The sequence below is a fragment of the Mastigoproctus giganteus genome, chromosome 2, assembly GCF_048544385.1.
Source record: "Mastigoproctus giganteus isolate SK-2022 chromosome 2, ASM4854438v1, whole genome shotgun sequence".
Lineage (NCBI taxonomy): Eukaryota > Metazoa > Arthropoda > Arachnida > Uropygi > Thelyphonidae > Mastigoproctus > Mastigoproctus giganteus.
Genome location: NC_143576.1, coordinates 15,102,084 through 15,128,836, shown reverse-complemented (window position 1 = coordinate 15,128,836; position 26,753 = coordinate 15,102,084). Strand labels below are relative to the sequence as shown.

At 37.3% G+C, this 26,753-nt stretch overlaps 1 protein-coding gene across 1 annotated transcript in view; it reads left to right on the top strand.

Annotated features, from left to right (window-relative positions):
• The window catches only part of tweek (transmembrane protein KIAA1109 homolog tweek), an 806,203-nt gene that overhangs the window by 24,106 nt on the left and 755,344 nt on the right, over positions 1-26,753 (top strand). The window contains 3 exon segments of the mRNA XM_090388226.1: positions 3,907-4,148; positions 25,137-25,232; positions 25,235-25,279. Of these exon segments, the coding sequence (XP_090244352.1) occupies positions 3,907-4,148; positions 25,137-25,232; positions 25,235-25,279 (383 nt within the window).

The following is a 26,753-nucleotide window of genomic DNA, read 5'->3' as shown; positions in this document are numbered from 1 at the left end:
TGTTCACAATATGAGATATAATTAAACGATTCATGCATACTACCTGGGTTGTAGAAATGATGGAGATGCATTACTCATGCTTAAACAGCCTTTTTCATACTCTTTAACATTTCATCAAGAAATATATTTAGATTAAATCATATATACCATCAAGCATCTCTCATATTGTGGAGTTATACTTCATAGCCGAGTGGGCAGGAGCGGGAGTGCAGTAGCACACGCTCTTTGAGTAGACCGGGGTTCAAGCCCCTGACTGCTGAATACGGTCGATCTGCCAACCCGCACTGGACCAGCGTGGCAGATTATGGTCCATTTCCCTCAGCATGAATTGTTGAGGAGGCTTCCATCCTGCAGTGGGTTGTAATGGCTGCACTTTACTTTTTTTACTTCCTAACTTGGTTGTCACTATTGCAACAGGGTACCTGCCCACCCACTGATGAAGTCAACCAGCTTTGAAACGGTGCCGTCTGGGTGGTGGTGCCCATCTGAGAATAAGTAACGGTAGTCTTCTCTGCCAGAGAAGCATTACTTATTCGAAGTAGTGCAATACCTAGGCAACTCATTGTGAAGGTATTCACAATATGAGATATAATAAAACGATGCATGCACATTACCTGAGTAGTAGAAATGATGGAGATGCATTACCCATGCTTAAATAGTCTTTTTCACACTTGTTACATATGACTTCCAGCAGTCCTTGAAATAATCCATAGCACCTTGCTTTCCAGAGGCTACTTCTCATTCCAATAGAAGCAGTGCAAGAATCACTTTCACCTTTGTCTGTGGCTACCATTGATCTCTTAGTCTGTGAAACCCCTAATGCTAACAGTTTCTGACCCACCTAACGCTGCCTTGATAGCATCAGGAAGTATTCTTGCACCCTTTCTATTTAAGCGTATCCCATCCCTGTAGATGCAGGCTCTGCTGTTAACAAGCACAGACCATGCTGTGAAAAATTCTACCCCATGAGCCTTGCACAGTCTCTCCAGGGCTGAATATATTGACACTGCTCTCATCCTATACTCTCTCTCCTATTTTGTCTGGGCAGAATTGCACACACTTTCAAATTTAATCCTAACTCATGACGTTTCAACATTGACCTGTACTTCCTATCACCTTTTGACCCCTTCTGTGAATTGGAATTTCCAGTTCATGGGGACCTCCTCCGAATCCAAGGATGATCTCATAATTATGGCTAAGGGTTTGATTACTTCTTTTGCTGTCTCCCTTAGTGTAATTGCATAGATCCCATCCACCTCAACCAACCTCTTTGGACAACACTCTATGAATCCAAACCCAATGAACCCAAGCCTGCTGGGATATGTCTTAAAGAAATAACAGAGAAGTGGAAAATTGATCTTAACAAAATTAAAGAATGTGCAAATGCCTTTACCTCCATGGGATAAAGTTGATATAGACACTGATCTATACTTCACTCAGTGGTCAAAAAACACCATTCCATCATTTAACATCCAACAGCTACATGCCAATCATACTTTAGAACACACTGGAAAACTCAATCTATACAGATGGCCTCTAAATCGCACTCACATGTTAGGTGCAGCAGTTGTTTTCCCTTCACATGTAGTTTCAAAATCTCTGCCACTTGAGTACAGCATACTTTCTGCAGAATTATATGCCATCCAGCTTGCATTAAGTGAAATATGTCAGCAATCATCAATTTCTGTCCTAATATATTCTGATTCGCTCTGTGCTATCTCAGCCATACAGGGTAAACATCATTCATGTAATCCCATCCTACAAGAAATTAGCTTTCTAATTAAACTCTGTCAAAAACATTCTGTAATAACTCTTTGCTGGATTCCAGGACACTCTGGAAAGAAGGCAATGAAAAAGCAGATAATGCAGCAAAGTCAGCTACAGAACGGCCAAACAAAATAATGATAGTACCATACACTGATTTCAGACCAATTATTATTAGAAGTAATGAAGACGAATGGGCCCAGATATGGAGAAGTCAAACCAATAATAAACTGTGGGAAATAAAATCGATATGGAAATCAAGCATTAGAAAAAGGTGCAGAGATCAAGCATTAGAAAAAGGTGCAGAGAAGAAGTAATACTTGCCAGACTACGAATTGGCCACACTCATCTCACGCATTATCATCTATTAGCTAATGAAAATCCCCCTCTGTTTTCAATGCCAAGTTCAGCTTACAGTGAAAACATCTTATTAGATTGCTTGCATTCCAGATTCCTTTCCTTCCAGAGTCTATGCAATAATCGGAATCCATTTACTCTTCAACAGATATTATACAACTTCGCAAATCTAGATGAACTGTTCAATTTTATTTGGCAAATTCAATTTGACAAACAAATCCGAAAGAATTGATTTTCATTAAAATAAAACATGGAAAGACACATCTTGGCCTTTGATGCCCTTGTGTGTCTTAAAACCCTTAAAGAACAACAACCCATCGACCCTAGGTGCCTTTCTTATGTTTAACTTCAACTTTCTACTTTCCTCTCAGCTATTACAAAATCATTTAGCTCCCTGTTGTGTTTATTAACTTCTGGTAACCCCTTCCCTAAGGAATTCCTCATATGTGAATGTAGATGCAAAATTCATTCAGTTTGTCATCAACCTGAGCAGGATCATCAAAAGTTAAACCATTAATATTGAGTGGACCAATTTGATTCAATCCCTTCCTTTTACTGTTTACATAACTAGGAAGAAGCCTTTGCTGTTTTACTTTGTCAGTTGGCAAAGAAAAACAGCAAAGGCTTCTTCCTAGTTGTGTATTAACTTCAGTCAAAATTTTGACTGAATTTAATCCATGAAGTTACTCTAGAAAATTATCATCGATGAAGTTACTCCATAAAATGCTAATAAAGTTGAGCACAAGCAAACTGAAAGTAAAAATGGGTATGTATATGGTCAGATTTAATGAATTACTAGTCCTGTGATATCCTATTTGCAAACAGCATATCATAATAATAGTAATTTCAAATGCTCACTGAACTAGATGCTCTTGTGGCAGGCCTGTGACTGTTTTCTTACAGTGAGTAAAAATGGCTTAGGTTTGATTCCTGCTACCAACCAAAGTCTAGGGATGCTTCCTGTCAGGGTCAGGATAGTGTTATTGGTTGTTTTTGTTCTGTGGCCAAATTTCTCAGGTTGCAGGATGGGGCTCATGCCCCCGTGAGGTGTTTATATTTGGGCCCTTTTAAAAAGATTTGTCCAGCCATTCCAAGTTTCATTAAAATCAGACCAATATAAATCTGGCAGTTATTATTTATTTTTTTCTTTCTTATTATTATTTTTCCATCTTCATGTAATAATTCTGCTTTCAGTGAATGGATTTTCATGGGATTTTTAATTTGGGCCTTTTAGAAAGACTTGTCAAGCCAGTCCAAATTTTATAAACATTGGACCAAAAAAATCTCAGAATTATTTCATTTTCCCTCCATCTGCATGTAATCACTCGACTCCTATTGGATGAATTTTCATTAAGTTTTATACTTTGCTCTTTTATAATGATTTGTTGTGCCTTCCCAAATTTCGTTAAAATTGGACCAACAGAAATCCAGTAATTATTATTTATTTTTTTCATACATTTTACACAGGCTGTCCATACATAATGTATTGTAGCTGAAATATTGGATATTGTTTGGGTTGGTGTAGTTGTAGTGAATGGACAATGGGTGAATATGCAGAAACAAAATGCTCTCAGTGTGCATAAAAGTTGTTGATTTTGCTCTTTTTGCTTTTTATTAATCATGAATTATTAATATTTGCCAACACTTGAATTATGATGCACTGCATGCATTAACTTACTTGTTCTTTCAGTGTGTTCAAATAATTTTTTATGAAATTTCTATTTTTTTTTTTTTTTTTTGTCTATGTGCATAAATAATGTAACAAACTAATGCTTTAAAATCTAGGTTTGAAGCCTTAAGTACAGCATCAGGAGTAGCTGCAACAAGTCGAATTCCAACTGTACCATGGAATACAACTTCTCCCTTGGAGAATTTGCCCCTAGACTCCAACTTTGCTTGGCTTCTATGTGCTCTATTTTTAGCAATGAGTTGGGTAATTTATATTACATATTACAATTCCAGAGTGATTGGCTATATACTTACAAAATTACTTAATAGATTTGTGAAAAAAGGATATATTAAAGTTGGTAAGTACATAATTTCATTGAAGATAGATTAGTGGGCAGTTATTTTTTGAGTGACTAGTTATGAAAATAAGAATATATTTTTATTATTATTTTTTATTTTGCTTTTTATTTATTGCAGTATTCAGTCATTAATTATTGCCTGACCCTCTCTCTCTTGATCATTGGTATAACTGAATAACAGACTTAAATTTTAAATAGTTTCTATAGAAAACCATTTTTCCAATTGCATTTGTTTTTCTGAACACCTTATTCCATTAATAATGTCCTTCTGATAGTATATAACAGATCTATGATGCTCAATACGTTCTACGTTGATATCAATATTCGTAGAATAAGAGAAGTTAACCTCAATATGATATGATTATACTTAGAACACTTCCATATGATACACTCCAGAAATGAAAATGAATAAAAAATTAACGCAAAATGATTATAATAAAAAATCAGTTGAAAACAATTCAAAAATTCAAAAACAATTTTTTTGAAAAACAATTTTTTCAAACAGATTTTTTGAAAAACAAAAACTTGGGTGGTGGGGGGGGGGTCAAAATCATAAATTAAAAAATAATGTTTATCAAAATTTATGTTAAACTTTTAATTAATTAAATTAAATTTATTTAATTTTTAAATTGTTTTTTGAATTATTAATTAATTTTTGAATTGTTTTCAATTGATTTTTTACTGTAATCATTTTGTTAATCTTTTATTCATTTTAATTTCTGGAGAGTATCATATGGAAGTGTTCTACGTATCATATTGAGGTAAATTTTATTTTATCCTTTTACAAAAATTAATTGTGTCCAAAAGTTTTTGTATGTTTTGATTTGCATAATCTTTTACTTCTTTCTTATACAGATCCTTACTTATTTCTGCTTAATTTGTAAACAGAAATAAGCAAGATGTATTGGACTCAAAACTCCAATTTTTAGGCACATTTCTAAATGCATAGGTGCATGTTGTAGGCACCATGTATGTCCATTTGATGAGAGTTTATATTTTGATCTTTTATAAAGATTTCTTGAGCCACCCTAAATTATATGCTGCTGGAACGGGTACAGAGAAGGGCAACAAGATTAGTAAATGGAACAAAGGGTTGCTCTTACGAAGAAAGGCTTAAGTTTTGCAAATTACAGAGTCTGGAGACTAGGCACCGGCGAGGTGATCTGATAGAGGTGTATAAGGCTTTGAATGGTTTGAGCATGCTCAATGCCAATGGGATTCTTCATCTTTCTCAGAATAATCACCTCAGAGGGCATAAATTCAAATTGAGGAAGGACGGATGTCGGATAGATGTGCGGAAATTTGCCTTTGGCCAGCGGGTGGGTGGTTGGTTGATGGAACCGACTTCCATCACTTGTTGTTGAAGTTGATAGCCTAAACAAATTTAAGGCTCAACTGGACAGGTATTTCGAACGAACGGAGGGGTGAAATGGGAAGGGTTTTTTTTTTTTTTTTTTGGCTGATGCTGAATAAGCTTGCTTTCTTGCATCATATGCCTCTACTAATGCTAATGCTATATTAAAATTTAGCCAGTTTAAATTCGGCATTTTTTTTTTTTTTTAAGGTATATTCACAAATGCTTAAAGCATCTAAACAGGGTGTCTTCACCCTTTGTATCTGTCTGAATTTAACAATTTGACCTCTTTGGTTGGATTTCCATTGAATTTGATATTTGGATGTTTTAGAGAGGTTTTTGAGCCATATTAAATTTTATTAAAATGTGTTTTTTTTCCCCCAAAAATATATCTGTCATTTTATCTACTTGTGTATACCTATATAAAAATGAAAGTACAGAGTATCCCAAAAAGACTGGTCATCTTCATCAGTTCATTACAAACAGAGAAACATATTAAAAAACAATTTACAGCCATTGATACAACAATTCAAAAAAGTTTTTTTTTTTTTTTTTTTTACTGTATTAATAAATTTCCACATGACACCCTTTTATAACACGAACAATGTCTAGTTGATACTCGATCTCAATCCAAGTACATGCCAATGTGCTGGGATTAGTAGTCTCTACAATGGCTTTGATTCTCATTTGCAGTTCCAATGTTGTGTACGCAACATCTTTCATATAGTCCCAGAGAAACACAGCTGTGGGCAGGCTCAAGTAACTGTTTCTATTCGGTCTGTTCATATAAAAAGAAAGGGCAAATTACATGATCAGGAAGAGAAGTCCACACAAAATGTTCACTTTTTTGCTGCACCATTCCAATTCTTGTACAATATGCGGGATTTTCCAAGATCCATATTCGAACATTATGCTTATTCACCATTCTTAAAAAAGTGAGATATGGACTTGTTGATTAAACACAACCTGCGTAAGAAAATTTTTGTCACTGCCCATATAGTGAAGCCTATTTAATGCAAATTCAACAATAAATATCCACTTTGGTTTATCTATACCTTTCAAGGCCTCATGTACGCCTTGAAACCTGAAGATAAACTTTCACTTTTGTACTCATAGTACTTTATAGTACTATAAGTTGTACTCATAGTACTTTATAGTACTATAAGTTGTACTCATAGTACTTTATAGTACTATAAGTTGTACTCATAGTACTTTATAGTACTATAAGTTGTACTCAGTGCTTTATAGCACTATAAGTTGTACTCATAGTGCTTTATAGCACTATAAGTTGTACTCATAGTGCTTTATAGCACTGTCACTTATGAATCTGAATTACAGTGCTATAAAGCACTATGAGTACAACTATGAGTATAAGTTTACTCATAGTGCTTTATGCAAGACTATATTTAGCTGGTACCTGAAACTCCCTGGAGGCATTTATGATTGATTTAGAAGAGCTCCTAGCAAATGTTCCCTGCACTTGTTTCACATATTTGATAATTGTTCTAGGATGTTCATATCCATTTTTGTGATTGACATTTCTCATTTTTTCCATAAAATTTTGATGCCACTCACAAATGCTGGTATGAGACGGTTGTTTTCCCTACTTTGTTCCATAATTTCTTTGAGTTTAACCTTAGATTTCATTGTGATGAACCATGTGACATATTGAACCTTCTGTTGAGGAGACTCCATTTTCATTTAGACTACTCTCGTGTGACACAAGCACCACCTATAATAACTTATAATATGGTAAAAAAAACTTGTTCTATCGACGGCTGTAAATTGTATTTAAAAAAACTTGTTTTTATTTTTTATAATGAATTTATGAAGTTGTCCAGGCCTTTTTGGGATACTCTGTAGATTTTAGATGATGATGCATTTATTGGAAAAGAAAAGTTTGGTTGACAACAATTTTCAGCTTATATGTTGTTGGGGCCTGGGAAGGGTTTTAGACTCGATTTTGATTCCATAGCCGCCCCCCCCCCCTCCTTTCAGCTTATCCCTACAGAGAGTGCTATAAATTTGTAATAGCAGTTCAATCCTCTTCTGTATTTTAAGAAATGTTTAGAATATTCTATTTGATCTATATACAGTGTTTCTTGATCGGAGCAGGAATTAATTGCCAGCTGCTTAATATTTTTTTGTTCGTATAGTTAACCAAAAAAACCTGTTTTGATTTTTTAAGAAATGATTTACATGATTGACTAAGTTCCTGTTGCTTTCTGTCTATGTGTCTGTTTGTTGACAGAAGAGACTTTCTAGAGCCCTGGTTTCCAACCTGTGGGTCGCGACCCCCAGGTTGGAAACCAGGGCTTAAAATAACACAGCAATTATTTTTAGTTGCAATTATTTTTTTATAGGAAATTTCACCATGAAGGTTTTCAACACTTATTTCAATATGGCATATGGCTACACTGCAGTATTCTACTAATGGTTGTAACACTGATTTTTGATAAATGAAAGGAAGTGACTTAAAGTCCACCGCAGCAGATACTTAAGAAATGTTAAAAGCCTGCCATATTCATACATATTAAACATTTTATATTATTTTAATTATTTGCTATGGCGGGCCTTTAATATTTTTTCAAATTTGTGCCGGCAGACCTTCATTCACTCCCTAAAAATAAAGTATACAAATGTAGTGTTATCATTAGAATAAAATTCTATGTTACAAATAGTAAACTGAAAAAATATCCACTATGATGCAAAATTCATTTTTAATCAGTGTTAAGAACTGCGTTAAGAAAGGTTGCTTTCTTAACGCAGTTGAAGATCATCTTGTATGTTTTGCTGACGCTGCCTTCTTTGCAATGATGTAATTCAATAATGTCTACGATGAGCCATCTAATGCAAATTGGCGCGAACTTAGTTCACCAGTAGTCAACCACCTTTAGTTGCCGCCATGATAGAAACTAGCCACTCGCTGTCGAGCATGGGTTAACTACTGCTTGCACTTTCTAAAATCTAGAGCGCCAGTAGGTCATCATCAATCCGTGCTAAATCTGTACCCATGGAGAAAAAATGTAAATATTCAGAAGACTATCTAAAATTTGTCTTTACCACCTTGACCAGCAATGGCACGGAGAAGCCACAATGCATTTTGTGCAATGTCGTTTTCAGTGCTGAATCTATGAAACCTTCAAAACTGAAATGTCACTTAGAGACAAAGCATTAAGAAGATACTAAAAAGGATTTGGAGTTCTTTCGACACCATGAAAATGGTCTCAGACGTCAGAGACTTGATCCTGCAGGAAGTTTTCAGCAACAGAGCACAGCAGCAGTGCAAGCATCATATGAAGTTGCATTGGAAATTGCCAAACAAAAAAAATCTTACACGATTGGAGAAACAGTCACCAAACCCTGCATGGTGAAGATGGTGAAGTTAATTCTTGGGGAAGCCAGTGAGATAAAGATGCGACAAATATTTTTATCCAATAACACTATTCAGAGGTGCATTTTAGGTATGTCTGTAGAAGTGAAAGAGCAGGTTTTGAATGAAATCAAAGTTTCTACATTGTTTTCTTTTCAAGTTGATGAATCAACGGATGTAAGTTCATGTTCTCAGTTGCTTGTCTTCACGAAATATATTCATTTAGATAACATCAAAGAAGAGTTCCTGTTTTGGAAGATAAATACCTTTTTTGAAACTGGAGGACTACAGTGGAAAAATGTCTGTATGATTTGTACAGATGGAGCACCAGCTATGCTAGGGTCAAAGTTAGGCTTTCAGACAAAAGTGAAAGAACTTTCTCCTCAAGAAAAGGGCATTCACTGCATGATTCACCGATATGCTCTTGCCAGTAAGACTCTTCCAGCTCCTCTGCAAGAGGTACTTGATTCTCTGATCAAAATTGTTAATTACATCAAATCTGGAGCGCTCAACACCCGTCTGTTTAAAGAACTCTGTAAAGACATGAATTCTGATTATACAATTTTTTTTTTTTTTTTTTTGTGTTTGTGTGTGTGTATGACACACTTTTATTTTACAAACATCCCCTAAAATCATCTCATTTTCCATACAATAAAGTTTAAAGGCAAAGAAACTAGGAACTAGAAATGCATTTACTCACACCACTTAGCCTAGCAAATTAGCATAATGGCATAGCACAGACATTCCAAAAAAAAATTACTATATTAAGTGAAACTATGCTAAGTAAAATGTTTTCTCACATGTGGTATTTGCATAACAAATTAGATGCATTACAGGAGAAAAAAAAAGGTTCTAAAATCTAAGAGCAGTCAAAAATTAGTTTATAAAAAAGTATGTTTTGCGTTTACAAAGTATAAAAAATGTTAAAATTTAAAATTTAGAATAAATCATAGCTGTGTGTGTTCAATTTATTCAGGAAAATTTCTGTAACGATTTTGGGTACTTTTTTTTTTTATAATATACAGTAATAAGTATAAATTTTATTCTAAGATACCATAGCATTATACACTTGCTAATATTTAAGCAAAAACTTACATTTCATCTATGTAATTTACATTAACTATTTATGTTAAAATAAAATTTATATTTAGAAAAGCTTATATGCGGTCAAAGGACTAAATCTTTCCGTGATAATGAGAACTTAAATTATTACTAACAAACTATGCCTGGTTTGTTAGTAATAATTTAAATAAGTCTAAATTAAGGGTAAAAGCATCAGAAACATTTGACAAAGCAGTTAATTCCATCTTCAGCTGGCATCATAGAGCTTTATAAAAACTTTATAAAGCTATATAAAATTGAATTCTTTATGACACCAACTAATTGAAGATCTATGTAAAATATTTTTTGTAATCTTACTAACTTGAGCTTAAATTTAATTCAAACCTATGATCACGAGGTTCTTCTTTTCTACACTGCTGTATGCTGGTTGTCGAAAGGAAATGTTGTCAATCATGTCTTTGAGTTGAAAGATGAAATCAAGTTATTCCTGGAAGTGCAAGGGAAACATGACCTTGTGGCTTACTTTAACGATGAAGCTTGGAAGAAAAGAGTTGCTTACTTAGCAGACATTTTAGACCAGCTAAATAAGCTGAACCTGAAATTTCAGGGAAATGAAACACACTTTCCAATTTCAAGACAATCTTCAGGCATTTGTATTCAAGCTGCAAAACTGGTGTTGGGATATTGGAAACATTGCCATGTTTGAAAAACCCTGCAGTGTGGTAGAGGAATCTGCAGGATGAGATTACTGGGCACCTTGAATCCCTTGAAAAGTAATTTCAGTAGTACTTCCCTGAGCCCCTCGACGTGGGCACCTGTACGTGGTGAGGGGACCTCCCAGTGACGCTGCTGGACTTTCAGACTAGCATCACTGGGATCCAACGCCCACAGCCCAGGTTCCAGGCTTACATCAATGGAATCCTGCATGTTTGCCGTGCGCTGCGACCCGTGGAAATTCGGAAAGGGGGATCCTGGTGGTTGAGGGGCCGAGCTTCAATACACCACTTTGGCCCCTGCTTCGACAAGACGGGTGGTCCTGGAAGGCCCGGCTAGGATCAATCGGCTAGTAGGCTCGCCTGCGAGGGTCAACCGTGTCAATGCCACGCCCCTACCCTCATGATCCGAGGGACAGGATTCAGGCTGGTGGCGGTGCGGGTATAGTGTCTGGGTAGCCCTGGCGTTCCACTCCCGAGCACATTTATTGCATGCCGGGTAGTGGGCGTCCCTTTGGGCTCCGTGGTGGGTGGGGAGCCCGGGCACTGAACAATTTAAAATTTCTATGAATCCTGATAAACTTATTTCTTCAGGGGCCCCAACCCGGTCCCTATCTGAAAATACAGACGGAGAGGCAGATATTATTGCGAAAAAGAGACAGCGAACTGAAACATCATCATCAGGGCCTGTCCCAAGATTTTTAATTATACACTCGACGAATGAAAAACCGATTGGCAAAATGTCACCCTTCTTTATACAGAAAGGGTTAGATGGGTTAGTAGGGTCACCCAAATCAGTTAAGAGGCTCCGTTCTGGAGACCTCTTAATTGAAACCAAAACTGACAGGCAGTCTGAGCAGCTACTCCGTGCAACATCAATCGGAGGAATACCCATAACAGTAACACCACATAGAACACTAAACTCATCGAGAGGTGTCATTTCGGAATGGGACCTTCTCGATGTAACCGAGGAGGAAATCTGCTTGGAACTGAAACCTCAGGGAGTTAGAGAATTAGTGTGCGTAGAGAATTAGTGCGCGTAGGGATGGGAAACTTGTTAAAACCAGGAGTGTTATCCTGACTTTTAACTCTCCCAAACCTCCTGATGAGATTAAAGCTGGATACATCAACTGTTCAGTGCGTCCGTACGTTCCGAACCCTTTACGGTGTTTTAAATGCCAGAAGTACGGACATTCTCAAATGGCCTGCCGTGGAGTCCTTGCATGCGCCCGATGCGGTGCAAAGGACCACGAAACAACAGCATGTTCAGCCGCAAAACCCACCTGTATTAACTGTGAGGGAGAACACCCAGCCTACTCACGAGCATGCCAGAGGTGGAAAGAAGAAAAAGAAATACAACGGCTGAAGGCAGAGCTAAACATATCGTACCAGGAGGCAAGGAAAGCATAGGTTTGTTGATGTTGAGCGGTGAAACCGCTCAACATCAACAAACCTACCTACGCCCAGAAGGTAGCAGGGAGGTGTTCCATCGGAACACAGACGGACATGTCCATCCCTCCAAAAGAATCATTTACGCCCATCGCACGTTATCTTTTAAGCTCCTAAAAACCTGTACAGAAGGACCAATCAGCTGCCACTCCGATATCTGTACCTCCTAATGCTCCAGAAGTAACAAAGGCAATCACCAAAGAAAAAAATAAGAAAGGTGAAGTACCTCCTACTACCCAAGAAAACATGGAGGTCGAGCAGAAGGAGGTACACGAAGATTCAGTTTTGGAGCTCTTTGCTGAGGAGGAAATGGACACTGGTCAGTGTCCGTACTTCCCCAGGAAGGATAAAACCAAAACTGAAAAAGGTGAGCCCTCAGCACCTCGGAAGCCGCCTGACGGACCCACCAAGCCAAAATAATGGCTAAATTCCTATAATGGAATTGTCGTGGATTCCGGCAAAATACTGATGACATCAAGGCCCTCCTGCAAAAGCATGAGCCAGTTTGCTTTTGCTTGCAGGAGACTTATCTGAAGGCAAATGATGATCCCACCATGCACAACATTGCAATTTTTCGAAAGGATAGAATTGCGGATGGTCTTGCTCATGGAGGAGTGGCTATCCTTGTGGGCAACCAGACCCCAGTTCAGCCATTGCACATTACAACCAGCATAGAGGCTGTTGCAATTCGCCTTTCAGTGGGATTTTTATTAACCGTCTGTTCTATTTATTTGCCACCTGGGACTGACATCTCCCAGGAAGACCTTGATGATCTTGTAACGCAGTTGCCTCCCCCTTTCTTACTTCTCAGGGATTTTAATGGACATAACACCCTGTGGGGTAGTGCTAACCTTAATGCAAGGGGACGAATCATAGAGCGCACGCTCAATGACAATGACCTTTCCCTTCTAAATACTGGAACAAACACCTTCTTCCACATGCCTACCTGTACCTTTTCTGCCATTGATCTCTCTATCTGCTCCCCTTCTCTACTCCCCTCACTCACCTGGGAAGTGGAGGAGAACCCATTCGGAAGTGATCACTTCCCTGTGATAACCTCGCTACACAGTGGGAGACCATGTCTTCCCTTCAGGTTACCACGGTGGAAAATTGATCAGGCTGACTGGACTGCCTTCCAACATCAGGCAAATTTCCACCTGAATACAGTCAGTCAGGAGCCTATCAATGATGCAGTAACGTACATCACAGAGGTTATGGTCCAAAGGCAGCTGCGAATGCTGTTCCAAAAACATCTGCCCGGTTTCCACCATTTCCCAAACCTTGGTGGAATTCCCAATGCACAGCAGCAAAAAAGGCTCAAAACAAAGCGTGGGGGATATTCCGCCGATATCCTACCATGAACAACCTTATAGCGTTTAAACGTGCACGAGCCAAAGCACGCTACATCCGCCGTCAGAGTCAAAGGGAATTGTGGATCCGCTTTACATCATCTATTACCCAGTCTACCAACTCTAAGGTAGTCTGGGATAAAATCCGGAAAATGAAGGGAAAACATACATCCCACCCTACTTCAATCCTAGATTATAATGGATGCGCTATTGCAGATCCAACTGCAATAGCCAACTCTCTTGGGGAAAAATTCTCTAACATCTGTGCAACATCTTCATATTCCCCAGAGTTCCTGGTCCTGAAACATAAAATAGAAAAACAGGCACTTAATTTTAAGTGTAAGAGTTACTGTCCCTATAACGGGGAATTCACTATACACGAACTGAAAAGAGCCCTCACTCTTTCCAAAGCAAGTGCTGTTGGACCAGATGGCATCCATTATGAAATGATTAAACATCTTTCACCAAAATCTATGGATTATATGCTCACTCTGTATAACAGAATCTTTATCGAAGGGCAGTTTCTGGATTCCTGGCGCAAGGCAACCGTTCTTGCTTTTGCTAAGCCAGGAAAGGATCCAAAAGTCACTAGAAATTATCGTCCCATTGCTCTGACTAGCTGTTTGTGCAAAATCCTGGAGAGAATGGTTAATTCTCGTTTAATCTGGTATTTAGAATCAAATGACCTTCTCTCCAGTGCGGCTTCCAAAGGAACCGGTCCACTTTGGACCATCTTATTAGACTGGAAACATCCATCCGGGATGCTTTCCTAAAACGCGAACACTTGGTGTCGATGTTCTTTGACATGGAGAAAGCGCATGACACAGCTTGGAGATTTGGCATATTAAAAGATTTGCACAGCCTAGGCCTTAGAGGGCATCTTCCTGTGTTTATTCAAAACTTTTTAGCCAATCGATCTTTCCAAGTTCGTGTGGGATCCTCACTCTCTCGTTCCTTTAGCCAAGAGGAGGGAGTACCACAAGGATCAGTTTTAAGTGTGACGCTTTTCGCCATCAAAATAAATTCCATCACAGAACAACTTCCTCCAACTGTAAACAGTGCCCTCTATGTTGATGACTTCAGCATTTTTTGTCAGTCATGCAACATGAGGGTTATTGAAAGACAACTGCAGAAAGCCGTTGATCGACTCAATTCCTGGGCACTTGCTAATGGCTTCAGGTTCTCGCCGGAGAAGACCGTTTGCGTACGTTTTTGTCGTAAGCGTAATCTTCATCCTGAACCTGAATTAATGCTCAGACAAAATGCTATTCCAGCAGTGTCAAGCACAAAATTCTTGGGACTTGTGTTTGACAAAAAGTTGACCTTTCTTGAACATATTCGTCAACTTCGTACAAAGTGCACGAAGTGATTAAATATTCTTCGCTCTCTCTCCTCTACGCGTTGGGGAGCAGATAGGTGCACACTACTACGTATTTATCGTGCACTTGTACGATCCAAATTGGACTACGGGGCCCAGGTATACTCCTCAGCTAGAGACAATGTCCTTCGATGGTTGGATCCCGTCCACCATCAGGCTATCCGTATCGCTACTGGAGCATTTCGAACATCTCCTGTCCAGAACTTATACGTCGAAGCAAACGAACCACCGTTATCCCTTCGACGTAAGCAGTTGTCTTTAAGCTATGCTTTAAAGCTGAAATCCCTGCCAGACCATCCTACGTGGACATCTGTCTTTGAGCCACGTTGGGAAAACTTGTACAATACCCGTCAGACTGCCAATCAACCTTTTGGTATTCGTGTCCAAGAGCTACTAAGAGAGTTTAACATCATGGTAGACAAGGTTGCACAAACACCAAAAGAGACTCTTCCACCCTGGCATGCTCATACTCCATCGTGCGACTTCTCCCTTAAGAAATGGGTAAAATCTGAAACCTCGTCATCTGTCTACCATCAGCTCTTTTCCGCACACCGAGCTGAGTATTCTGACTTCCTGCCCGTCTACACAGATGGCTCGAAGTCTGAATCGTGCGTAGGATCTGCTGCTGTCTTTCGGGACACTATAATATCTCAGCAGATTCTTCCTGAATCCAGCATATACACTGCAGAGCTGCATGCTATAGAGTTAGCCTTGGATCACATTCGAACTTCTCAATGCCAAAGGTCAATAATATATTCTGATTCTTTGAGTGTATTACAGGCTTTATTATCTTTGAGACACAACTGTCATCCAGTTCTCTCTCGGGTTCAGCAGAAGATATATTCTCTTCATAAATACAAATTTGATATCCGCTTCTGCTGGATTCCTAGCCACATTGGGATAAAGGGAAATGATTTGGCTGACACTGCAGCCAAATCAGCAGCTCCCACTAACAATTGTTGCCTGTCAGTCCCCTATACAGACTACAGGCAAATAATACACCAAAAGATATATTCCCAATGGCAAGAACTATGGCATAGAGAGAGAACAAATAAATTATACCAAATAAAGCCTCTAATACAAACATGGCAGTCCAGTCTGTGCAGTAATCGGAGCGAGGAAGTTGTTCTTGCCCGACTCCGCATAGGACACAGTCATCTGACACATTTGTTTCTGCTGAGGGTGGATGATCCTCCTATGTGCGAGCAATGTGACACCATTTTATCCGTTAAACATATTTTATGTAACTGTTCCAGTTTTAGTAATGCTCGTTTTATCGCTTTTAACCATCTGACTGAGCCTTATACACTCAGTCAGATTTTATCCGACAATGACAATGTGTCTGCTGTTTTTAGCTTTTTAAAATCAATAAACGTTTTTGCTCGTGTATAAAATTTATATTTTACTGTGATTTTTATTGATTTATTTTTTATACCTTTTATACATTTTGACTAATTAGACCTAACTAATTAGGTCACTGAATGTTTAAAATTCTTTATATATGACCTGGTCTTGGCGCATTATAGCCTTGGAAGCTAATGCGCCAATAAAAAAATCAATCAAATCAAATTACTTCCCTGAGCGTACAGTACAGAAGAAGAAGCTGCACTGGTATGAAACCCATTCTTTGCTTCCCTGAATGTAGCCAGCATTCCTGATGAAGTACAAGGTGAATTCTTTGGACCTGCAGAATGATTCCTCGCCACATAATTTGTTTTATGAAAAATTGCTGACTCAGTTCTGGTGTGCTATGTATCAGTCATATCCAAATGTCACCATGTTTGCCTTTCGAGTTTTACTTCCATTTGCCTCTACATATCGCTGCAAGAGTGGATTTTCAACACTTCTTCATATCAAAACAAAGGCAAGAAACAGACTGAATGTTGAGGATGACATGAAGTTGGCTTTAATAAACAGTCAACTGCGAATTTTGATGCTGATTTCCCAGATGCAAGAACAACCATTGCATTAGATATTAGGTTAGAATTATATTCTTAAAAATCTATTTTTAATGTGTTTTCTTTACCCTATTAAAAATGCCTTTTTATGCAAATGTGGCGGGGGTCACAAGTTACGTGGCTATTATAAAAAGGGGTTGCGACTCGAAAAGGGTTGGGAAACACTGTTCTAGAGGGACGATAACACTTAAATAGAAGAGGTGCAAGAATATTTGCTGATGCTGTTGATACAGTGTTAGGTGGATTGGGAAACTATTAGCCCAGGGTCAATACACAGACTGCTAGATTAACAACAACCGTAAGCAGATGTGAAGGGGATTTTTGCACTGCATCTTTCAGGGCCGTGCCAAGCCATTTTAGTACCTGAAGTAAGAATGAAAAATTGTGCCCTACTGTTAATGATGGCAATGTTGGCAATTATTTAATCTTTCTTTTGGGTTACCCTTTCAGCTTTTAACCTGAGGCAAAAGCCTCGTTTGCCTCACCTTCGGCTTGGCTCTGGCATCTTTTTCAACATGCAACATCCTGGAAAGCAAGGTCTTGGGAATTTCAAGGCCTGTTAGGGGGTCCTCATGGAACAGGCAAGTACATGAGCTGCATTAGGCTAACTAAGAATTTTTCTCAGCTTGGTCTGTGCTTGTTAACAGGAGAGGCCACTTCTACAGTGATGGGATACACTTAAATAGAAAGGAATCAAGAATATTTGCTGATGCTGTCGAGGCAGAGTTAGGTGGATCAGAAAGCTGCTAGCTGAGGATAGACGAACTAATAGATTAACAGTAGCCGCTGGCATAGGTGAAAGTGATCCTTGCATTGTTTCTATTGAAATGCAATTGAGCAGCAGTCTTGAAAGAAAAGCAATGGGGATTTCCAGGACTGCTGAGACTCATAGTGGAAAAAGTAAATACATGGGCTATGTTACGGTAACTAAGAGTAGAAACAGGTGCATGTATACTTGCATGTACACCAATGCTAGGAGTATAGTTAATAAATTTGATGAGCTTGAAGTGCTAGTCAAGTCATGAAAGGCAGATATTGTTGGGATATCAGAGATGAGTGTTACACTGATATAAGGAATGCAAAACTGCAATTTGGGGAGTACAATGTGTACAGAAAGGATAAACAGGACAGGAAGGGAGGAGGGGTTCTGCTGTTAGTTAAGAAACACATAATCTATTTTTAATGTGCTTTAAAGGAAGTGCATTAATGTGGTCAAAGGAAGTGCATCCAATTGATGTTGGTGGACAATGCAATGTTGAGTCTGTTTGGTGTGATGTAAGCACTGGGAAAAGAAAAATGAGAGTAGATGTGTCTTACAGGCCTAATGAATCTGATGAGTATAATGAGCAATTGTGCAGAGAAATAGTGGGCCAGGAAATCAGAGTGTCTTATAATGGGGGATTTTAATTTCCCAGAGATTGACTGGAATTTGTGGGTTGATCACTCACACACTAGCAAAGCTTTTGTGGATTTATTGGATGATTGTTTTCTACAGCAGCAGCATGTTTGGGAGGCAACTAGAGGGAGTAATACTGATTATCAGTAGCGATTCTTCATGCATTAAGAATCTGCAGATAAAGGACCCACTAGGTGGCAGTGATCACAGTGTGCTGAAGTAAGTGGGACTTACTCAAAGAGGTAACTACCATTAGGGGTAAAGGGAAGGGTTATTGCTTCCGTAAAGGCGACTACGATGGACTGAGACAGTATTTAAATTCTATACAGTGGGACCAACTGATGATGTTACCAACAGCAAATTCAAAATGGGAAGCATTCAAAGAAATAATATTGGAAGCTACTAGAATTTTCATACCAACTAAGAAATATTGTTCAAGATTTAGGCCAAAATGGATGTCAGATGAACTAATTAGACATGTGGCATAGAAGAAAAAATGCATGGGAAAAATATAAATTAACAGGTAACACAGAAGCCTATGATAGATATAAGCTGGTCTATAACCAAGTCACAAAGGAGGTTAGACAGGCAAAGGCAGATTACGAGAAATATTTGGCAAAGGATGCAAAGAAAAACAGCAAAGAGTTCTTTACTTATGTAAACTCTTGAAGGAAGGGGATGAATCAGATTGGTCCACTTGATATCAGTGGTTCAACTGTTGATGATCCTGCTCAGGTAGCTAACAAACTAAATGAATACTTTGCATCTACATTCACACATGAGGAGTTATTCATGGAGGGGAATGATAGAGGTGTATTGCCCCTTTCAGTGCTTCCCATAAGAGTTTTTTTGGAACACTGTCATATGCCTTTTCAAGGTCAACGAAAATCATAAAGGTTTTTTTTCCCTTTTGATTGGCATTTTTCCAGGATCTTTCGTACTGTTGAGATATGGTCTATACATGACCTCCCGGCTGAAAAACAACTTTGTTCTTCTGATACCTCGATTCAGGCTTCTAAATGGTTCCTGATCCATTTTTCAAGGATCTTTAACAGCTGGTTCAGGACGCATATTCCTCTGTAATTTGAACAGCTTTTCTGATCACCCTTCTTATAAATTGATGTAATATATCCTGTTATAATTTCTTTCGGTATTTCTTCTCCTCTCAGTATACTATTTAACAGTTTTTGTATCAGAACAGCCACTCCTCTTCCTCCATATTTCAGAAGTTCCATGTAAACTCCAGGTGATTTGCCATTCCTTCCTTTCTTTAGCAGGAGTTCCACTTCCCTAACAGAAACTTTTAAGCCCGAGTCTTCTACACCAAAATCCTCCATCGTCTTGAACTTTTCCCGGTCTTCTTTTAAAAGTCCTTCATAGTACTCCATCCAGTCTTTCAAAGGTATTAATTGCAAACTAGCATTGTGTTTATTCTGTTTTCTCAAGTCTTTAAGGACATTCCACGATTCCGCTGATTGCTTGAAGCCCAATTTGCTATTAATAGTTGCGCATTTCCTTTCCCATTCTTCATTTTTCGCTTCTACTACCAACTGATTGGCTATTTTCTTTTTTTTCAACATAAATGTTCCTATATGCATCATTCCTATCACCTAGCCATTTCTGATATGCAAGTTTCTTTTCTTCTACAGCAGTTCTTATTTTCTCTGTAATCCAGGTCTTTTTTGGTCCTTGGCTCTTCTTTTTGCCTAGGATTTCACGAGCTATTTTTTTAACAGTATTTTTTAAATATTCGTAGATTTCTTCAGTATTACCTTTTATCTCTATGTTAATTGCAGCATCCAGTCTCTGGGTGAAGTTGTTTCTAATGCTGTCGTCTTGGAGTAGGTCAACGTTAAATTGATCCACTTGTACCATTTCTCCTTCCCTGCATTGTTGGTTGTCCACACATATTTTCTTAATCCAGTTCCACCTCAGTGTTGTTTTAACAAGAAAATGGTCAGATCCACATTCAGCTCCTCTAGAAACCCTGACGTCTTTCAATACATATGTCCCTGAATGTTTTGAAATAATGTAATCTATAACCGATCTAATTTTTCTTGTCTCCTGTGACCAAGTATATTTATGGATGTGTTGGAAAAATGTGTTGTTTATTCTCAAGTCGAACTGTTCACAAAGATTGCTTAGTCTATCTCCGTTGTCGTTCCTCTCTCTCTCTCTCTCTCTCTCTCTCTCTCTCTCTCTCTCTCTCTCTCTCTCCAAATCTTCCAATAACTTTGCTATTTTGTTCAGTTCCTACTCTTGTATTGAAATTTCCCATTAGAAATATCTCTTTGTTCTTAGGAATTTTTTCTATTAGTTCTCTCAGATCCTCCCAAAATTCGTCCTTCAAGATATTGGCAGTGTCATTAGTCGGGGCATATATTCCCAAAATACATATTTCTGTCCCTTACATTTTCAGTTTCAATGAGATCATTCTTTCATTAATAAATTACCAGTTTTTGATGTTGTCTTAATTTCTTTTTAACAGCAATAGAAACTCTTGCTCTTGCTCTTTCACTGTTATCGACTCCACTCCAAAAATGGTAGTATTCTTCCATTATTTCCTCTCCACATCCCTTTTTCTTTGTCTCTGATAACACGGCGATGTCTAACTTGAATTTTTGCAGTTCATCTGGAAGAAAGTTTCTTTTAGTTGAAAGGCCTTGAATATTCCAGCATCCCAAAATCATAGTCCTTTTCCGTTTGCCGAGTCGTTTCCGAAAGTGCAGTCCATTTTCATTTTCACTTGTAGGTCGTTTAGCATTTGTGTATTTTTTACACTGAATGAGGAGCTTGCTCGTTGCAGCAACTCCCAACCTAGAGGGCCGAGGTATCTCTCTTAGTCTGGCCCCCACCCTTTGACCTGTCCTGCTTGGGAGGCCCTACCAGTAGCTAAGCTACCGCCGACTTAGCTCTCCGGATCATCGGGACATGCAAGCCCCCCCCCACCCTGACAAGGTGGAGAATATTATCAGGGGAGAAATATATACATCAGGTAGTTAAATAACTAAGACACTTAGTTATTTAACTACCAGAGAAGTATCAGGTTATGATCATACACATTGCTATTGCAATGGCAGAGATACATCTTATAATGGTCTTAATAAAACATTAAAATACAGTGGATTCCGGTTATTTGGGCCACTGGTTAATCGGGGCAGCTGTTTATTTTGGGCAAATCTTAAAAAACAGAACCCAATCAAGAAAATAGCCAGGGTTTACTTTGCTTAATTGGGACAGCATGCCAGGACAGGAGACCGCAGCACTTGAGATTACCCTACGATTGTCTCCAACTGTACCACGTGGTTCCGTCGGATTTCTGGAGGTCACAACCATAAAACAATAAAAACAATAATATCATAAACAGATAGTAAACTCGATCTTATTGAATTTGCGATAAAATACTGACAGCTTGAATTCTTCGAGTTATTATGGTGAAATGTGTGTACACTTCAATCATATAAATTAATTTTCAGAATCTTCTCTTCATTCCTATTTTTAAAGCTTCGTAACTTGTTACTCCGTTCTCACTTGCACGTATCGTGTTACTTGCAATTTATGTGTGCCTTGTTCTTTGTTATTGATTGCTTATCTTTTTACTGTTTTTATTTTAACCCCTAACCCTCACTGAACAGAAATGTCAACTAGTTAGTATGTACATATTACAGTACGTATTAATTATTCCGATTTTCACGTATCATTTAATTTTTTAATTGGTAAGGTAATAAAGGTTAAATTTGTGCTTAATATATCTTTACTTTTATAGTCTGTGGATAATATTCCTCCTATTTTCGCTAATTAGAATCGTTGTTTAATAGAATTAAAATTCAATTCACAAACGTGATCACAATGACTGGCGCTTACTACACATTGTATAGTGAACAGTACTTTACTATGGGGAGTCCATCGTAACATGGTTTGATTGTACAGTGAACCATTTGTAAAGCGGGGGTCGATTGTATTTTTACTGTTTTTTACGTGAAACTTCAGATAATTGGGGCAGCCGCTTAATCAGGCCCAAATGCACCATTCCTGATATGTCCCAAATAATCGGAATCAACTGTAGTTATAGTAACCCTCACTGCAAATGTAGAGGCAGACTTGACATCTTTAAAAAGGTCTTAGTTAAAATTATCACCAATCAGTACAAGTAGTTGGTAATACAACTACACTCATTATCAGTTCTTATTTTGGATAGTATACAGTCACTTTCTATTAACGTCAGTGATAGGTCAAAGTACAACTCTGTTCGATATAAGTCCCAAACCAGAACTCCAAACCAAACCAGGCAAGGTAAGGAAGTCACATGCTGAAGACTCTGCAATGGGAATAAAGTCCAATTAGTCACAGTCCATTATAAAACCATGCATTAGAAGCTGATGGAACAATATCACTCAAGTGCAGTCCTAGAGAAAGAAACCAACAATAACTTAGATGTCAAGCAGTTTTCAAGTTGATGTAGTAGAGATCAGCACCACTGAGCAGCCTGTAGCAATGCGAAACAAGCACAAATCAATATATTTGTGTTTCTGAACCAACACAACATTGGATCTTATAAGTATATAATTTGATCTTGACTGTAAAGCTGCCACCTAATTTGTAGGTGAAAATTGACAGACTTAAAAGATAACAATTGATAGTCTTATCCACATGTATACACGCCAGCCGTGAGCAAATAATGATTGGCCAGGCTGAAATTTCATTTTCGTCTAATTATCAACTAAATTACAGTAATTACGATAAAAGTTACAACAATTCAAAACAGTGTGTACAGAAATGACAGACAGGATGTGGAGGGGTATGCATTTCAGTGTTGAGCCGGTTTGTGGCATAAGCACACTTCTAGTTTCATTTTTTTTTTTTTACAATGGAAAAAAAAAAAGAAAAAGAGATTAGAAGTGTGCTGTAGGCCTGATAACTATGATTATACAATACACAACTATACAGAGAAATAGTGGGCTAGTAAATCAGAATGTCTTATAATGGGGGATTTTAACTTTCCAGATATTGACTGGAACTTGTGGGTGGGTGGGTCATTCATACACTAGCATGACTTTTGAGGATTTATTGGATAACTGATTTCTGCAGCTGCATGTTAGAGGGTCAATAAGAGAAAGCTATACTCTTGATGTGATTATCGGTAGTGATTTTTCATGTATTAAGAATCTGCAGAAAAAAGAACCACTAGGTGGCAGTGATCACAGTGTATTGATGTGGGGTTTACTTAAAGATGTCAGTATTATCAAGGGTAAAGGAAGAGTATTTGCTTTCATAAAGGCAACTACAGTGGTCACAGACAGTTTTTAAAAAAATCTACTTAATGGAACTAACTGACGTTACCAACAGTAAATTGTTAAGTTGAAACATTCAGGGAAGTAATTGAAGAAGCTACTAGGATTTTTATATCAACTAAAAATACTGTTCAAGTTTTAGGCCTAAATGGATATCAGATGAACTAATGAGACTTGTGGCAGATTAAAAAAAATGCATGGGAGACATAAATTATCAGGCAATACATCAGCCTGTTATCTTAGTTAAGGAGGCTGGGCATACTAAGGCAGATTTAGATGCCTTTGGCAGTGGTTGCAAAGAAAAACTGCTAAGCCTTCTTTACTTATGTAGAAGGAAGGAAGGAGATGAATCACATTGGCCCACTTGATACTGATGATCCTGCTCAGGTTTCTGACAAACTGACTAGGTTTGCATCTACATTTATATATGAGGAATTCTTTAATAAAGAGGATGCCAGAAGTTTATCTAATTTAACAGGGAAGTAATTGATTTTGTGATAACTGGAAAGTGAAAGAAATTTTTTGATTAAACATAAAAAAGGTATCGGGGATGGATGGAATTTATCCAGTTATTCTGAGATCTGGGCTTTCTTTTTTGTCTTATCTGGGATGAAATTTTTGAATCTGATGCTAAAACAGGGCTATGTATTATTATTTAGATTGTATGGTTCCTAAAGTTAAGTTTTGCCTAGTCATCTGTTTTTTTTCTTAATGGGAAATTTGTTTTCTATCATCGGTTAAGTCTGAAAACATCATTAGTATATATGTGAAATAATGTGAACCAATTTTATTTCAGTTAAAAAAACAAATGGTTATATGTGATGTTGCTCCTCAGTATGCCTATTTAGCTGTACAATGGTGTTAGGTTTCCTCATACTTACGACCATTTTTTTTTTTTTTCTTTTCTTCAGATAAAATCAGTTTATGTTCATTTCAGAAATATGATGATTTTGGATTAAACCAAGTACAGGAAATAGCTTATATGTTGGGAAAAAAGAAGCAGTTGATAAAGCAAATTTTAAATTTAGAAATCATAAAATCTGATTTGTCAGACTTAGTATGACCATTTTTGTATGATATGAAATTTTGGTATGAAATGGTTTTGGCACATTATAGCCCTAGTAGCTGATGTGCCAATAAAATCCAATCAACCAACCAACCTTGGTATGAAATTCAAAAATTTCAACCTAAATATGATGCAAAAGTCTACACAGAAAATAGCCTAACCTTGAAAATAAGCGAGATGGATACTGTGCCTTTTAATTGAAACATGCTATAGACAGCACAAATTGCTACTGTAGCATTAGCAAAGAAATAGAGTGATATTAAAAGGCAATAAAGTTATTCAGAATTTTTTCACATAAAGCACCTGGGAAGCATTTCGAGATCTCTAGGAATTTAAGGATCAACAACTAACAAACCAGTTTTGTTAACTGAGGCCAGCTAGAGGCGTCATGTTGAAATTTATTGAAGAACACCTGTGAAGAAAAAATTCTCTTTTATGTCTTCATAAAACATATTTCATTTCTCTCTCTCTCTCTCGCATTTATTTTAGACAAAATGTTATCAGCAGTCATGCAACTGCTGCAAAATATTTATTTACTATTAATTTTAAGTTACTGACAATTTATTATTTACAAACAGAGATTATTTAATTCATTTTAGGTTCCTTGTCTGTTTCTGTTCTCTCGGGTAAAATTATGTTCCGTGATGTGGCTTTTATTAATGAAAATTTCACTGTTCGAGCACAGGATGGGTGGATCATTTTCGTTGGTGGTATCCATATGTTCATAAAGAAATTACAGAAGGTAAGTTCTTTTAACTTGGAATGAAATTTGGGTTTTGAACAAAAATAGGGAACTTCTTCTTGAAATGCGTACATATTTTATCCCAGGGTTATCCATTTATCATACAGTACATTGATGAGCAGTAGTTTTCTTTTCCCTGGCTATTGTGTACCACAGTAGCTTTTTATGATTCAATAGATTTATGATGTCATTAAATACAGATTTTGATTTTTTAGACAGGTGGCAAAATTCAGTTCCTTGTTGACAGCAGTGGCATTTGAGAAGCAGTACAGCAGTTCATATGTGTGTTTTGGTTGCACATGAAACAGTGCTTTAAATTTTTAATAAGTTGTATTTTTATAATTTTAAATATTTGGATTATTGCTATATTCCATCATGTAGATTCTGCTTAGTTGTCGATGCTAGTTTTATCTAATAATTAGAAGTAATTTTTTTTCCCTGTAAACTTTTTGTTTATATATTCTCTTACAGACAGAAAATCTTTTTTTCCTGTCTATGAAAAAATCTATGTATTAGACTATTTCATCAGCATATAAAAACATTTCAAGGTCATTTATGTTAAAATTTGACCCTCAATTTCTGAAGGGGGCTACAAACTTAATTGTCTATTATGGGGGTGTCATTGTGGGTAGCACAGTGGTAGAATTGCCCCAAAACACCGGGTGGAAAAGACTCGAATTTTAGTCCTGTCAATGATGTGAGGAATTTTATGGGCATTTTTTCCATTCCATGGCGCCCCCCGTAGCCAGGTGGCAAGGAGCAGCAGTGCGTAGTACACGCTTCTTGATTAGACCAGGGTTCGAGCCCTTCACCACCAAATATGGAGGATGCAGAAAGGTCAGGAATGACCACTGCATATCCCCGAGCAATATGGCCTTAGTTGCTAATGCTCCTAAAAACCAAATAACAACAACATAACCCTCCTGGAAACTATGGTTTTTTTTTCCCAGCAAACAGAAAATTGGCTACAGAACACACAATTTACAGACAATATATACAGAGCAATATGGCCTTAGTTGCCGATGCTCCTAAACCCTACTATAACAATGACAACATGGAGGATGTGATAGGTGAGAGTTGCCATTTAGTTTTGTTTGTGGTCTTATTATAAAAAATTTAACTAATTGCGGTTATTTCTTATTGGAATAAAATTAATAAAATGTCAATATAAATATTATAATAATATTTTTATTTCCTTTTATTAATTATTATAGAATGCTTACTTAGAGAAATGTTTATAATTACATTCCAAATGTATATTTTAATGAGAAAATTCTAGTTGTTTTATTTGTGAACTAAGTATCTAATACATGTTAGCAGACTATTAGAAATAGTGTTTTTCAATTTTTATTAGACCATAGAGCACCACAAAGTATTCTCTAATTTAGGCAGAATACCAGACCAAATATATATATATATATATATATATATATATATATATTTTTTTTTTTTTTTACATTATACTTTGTATATA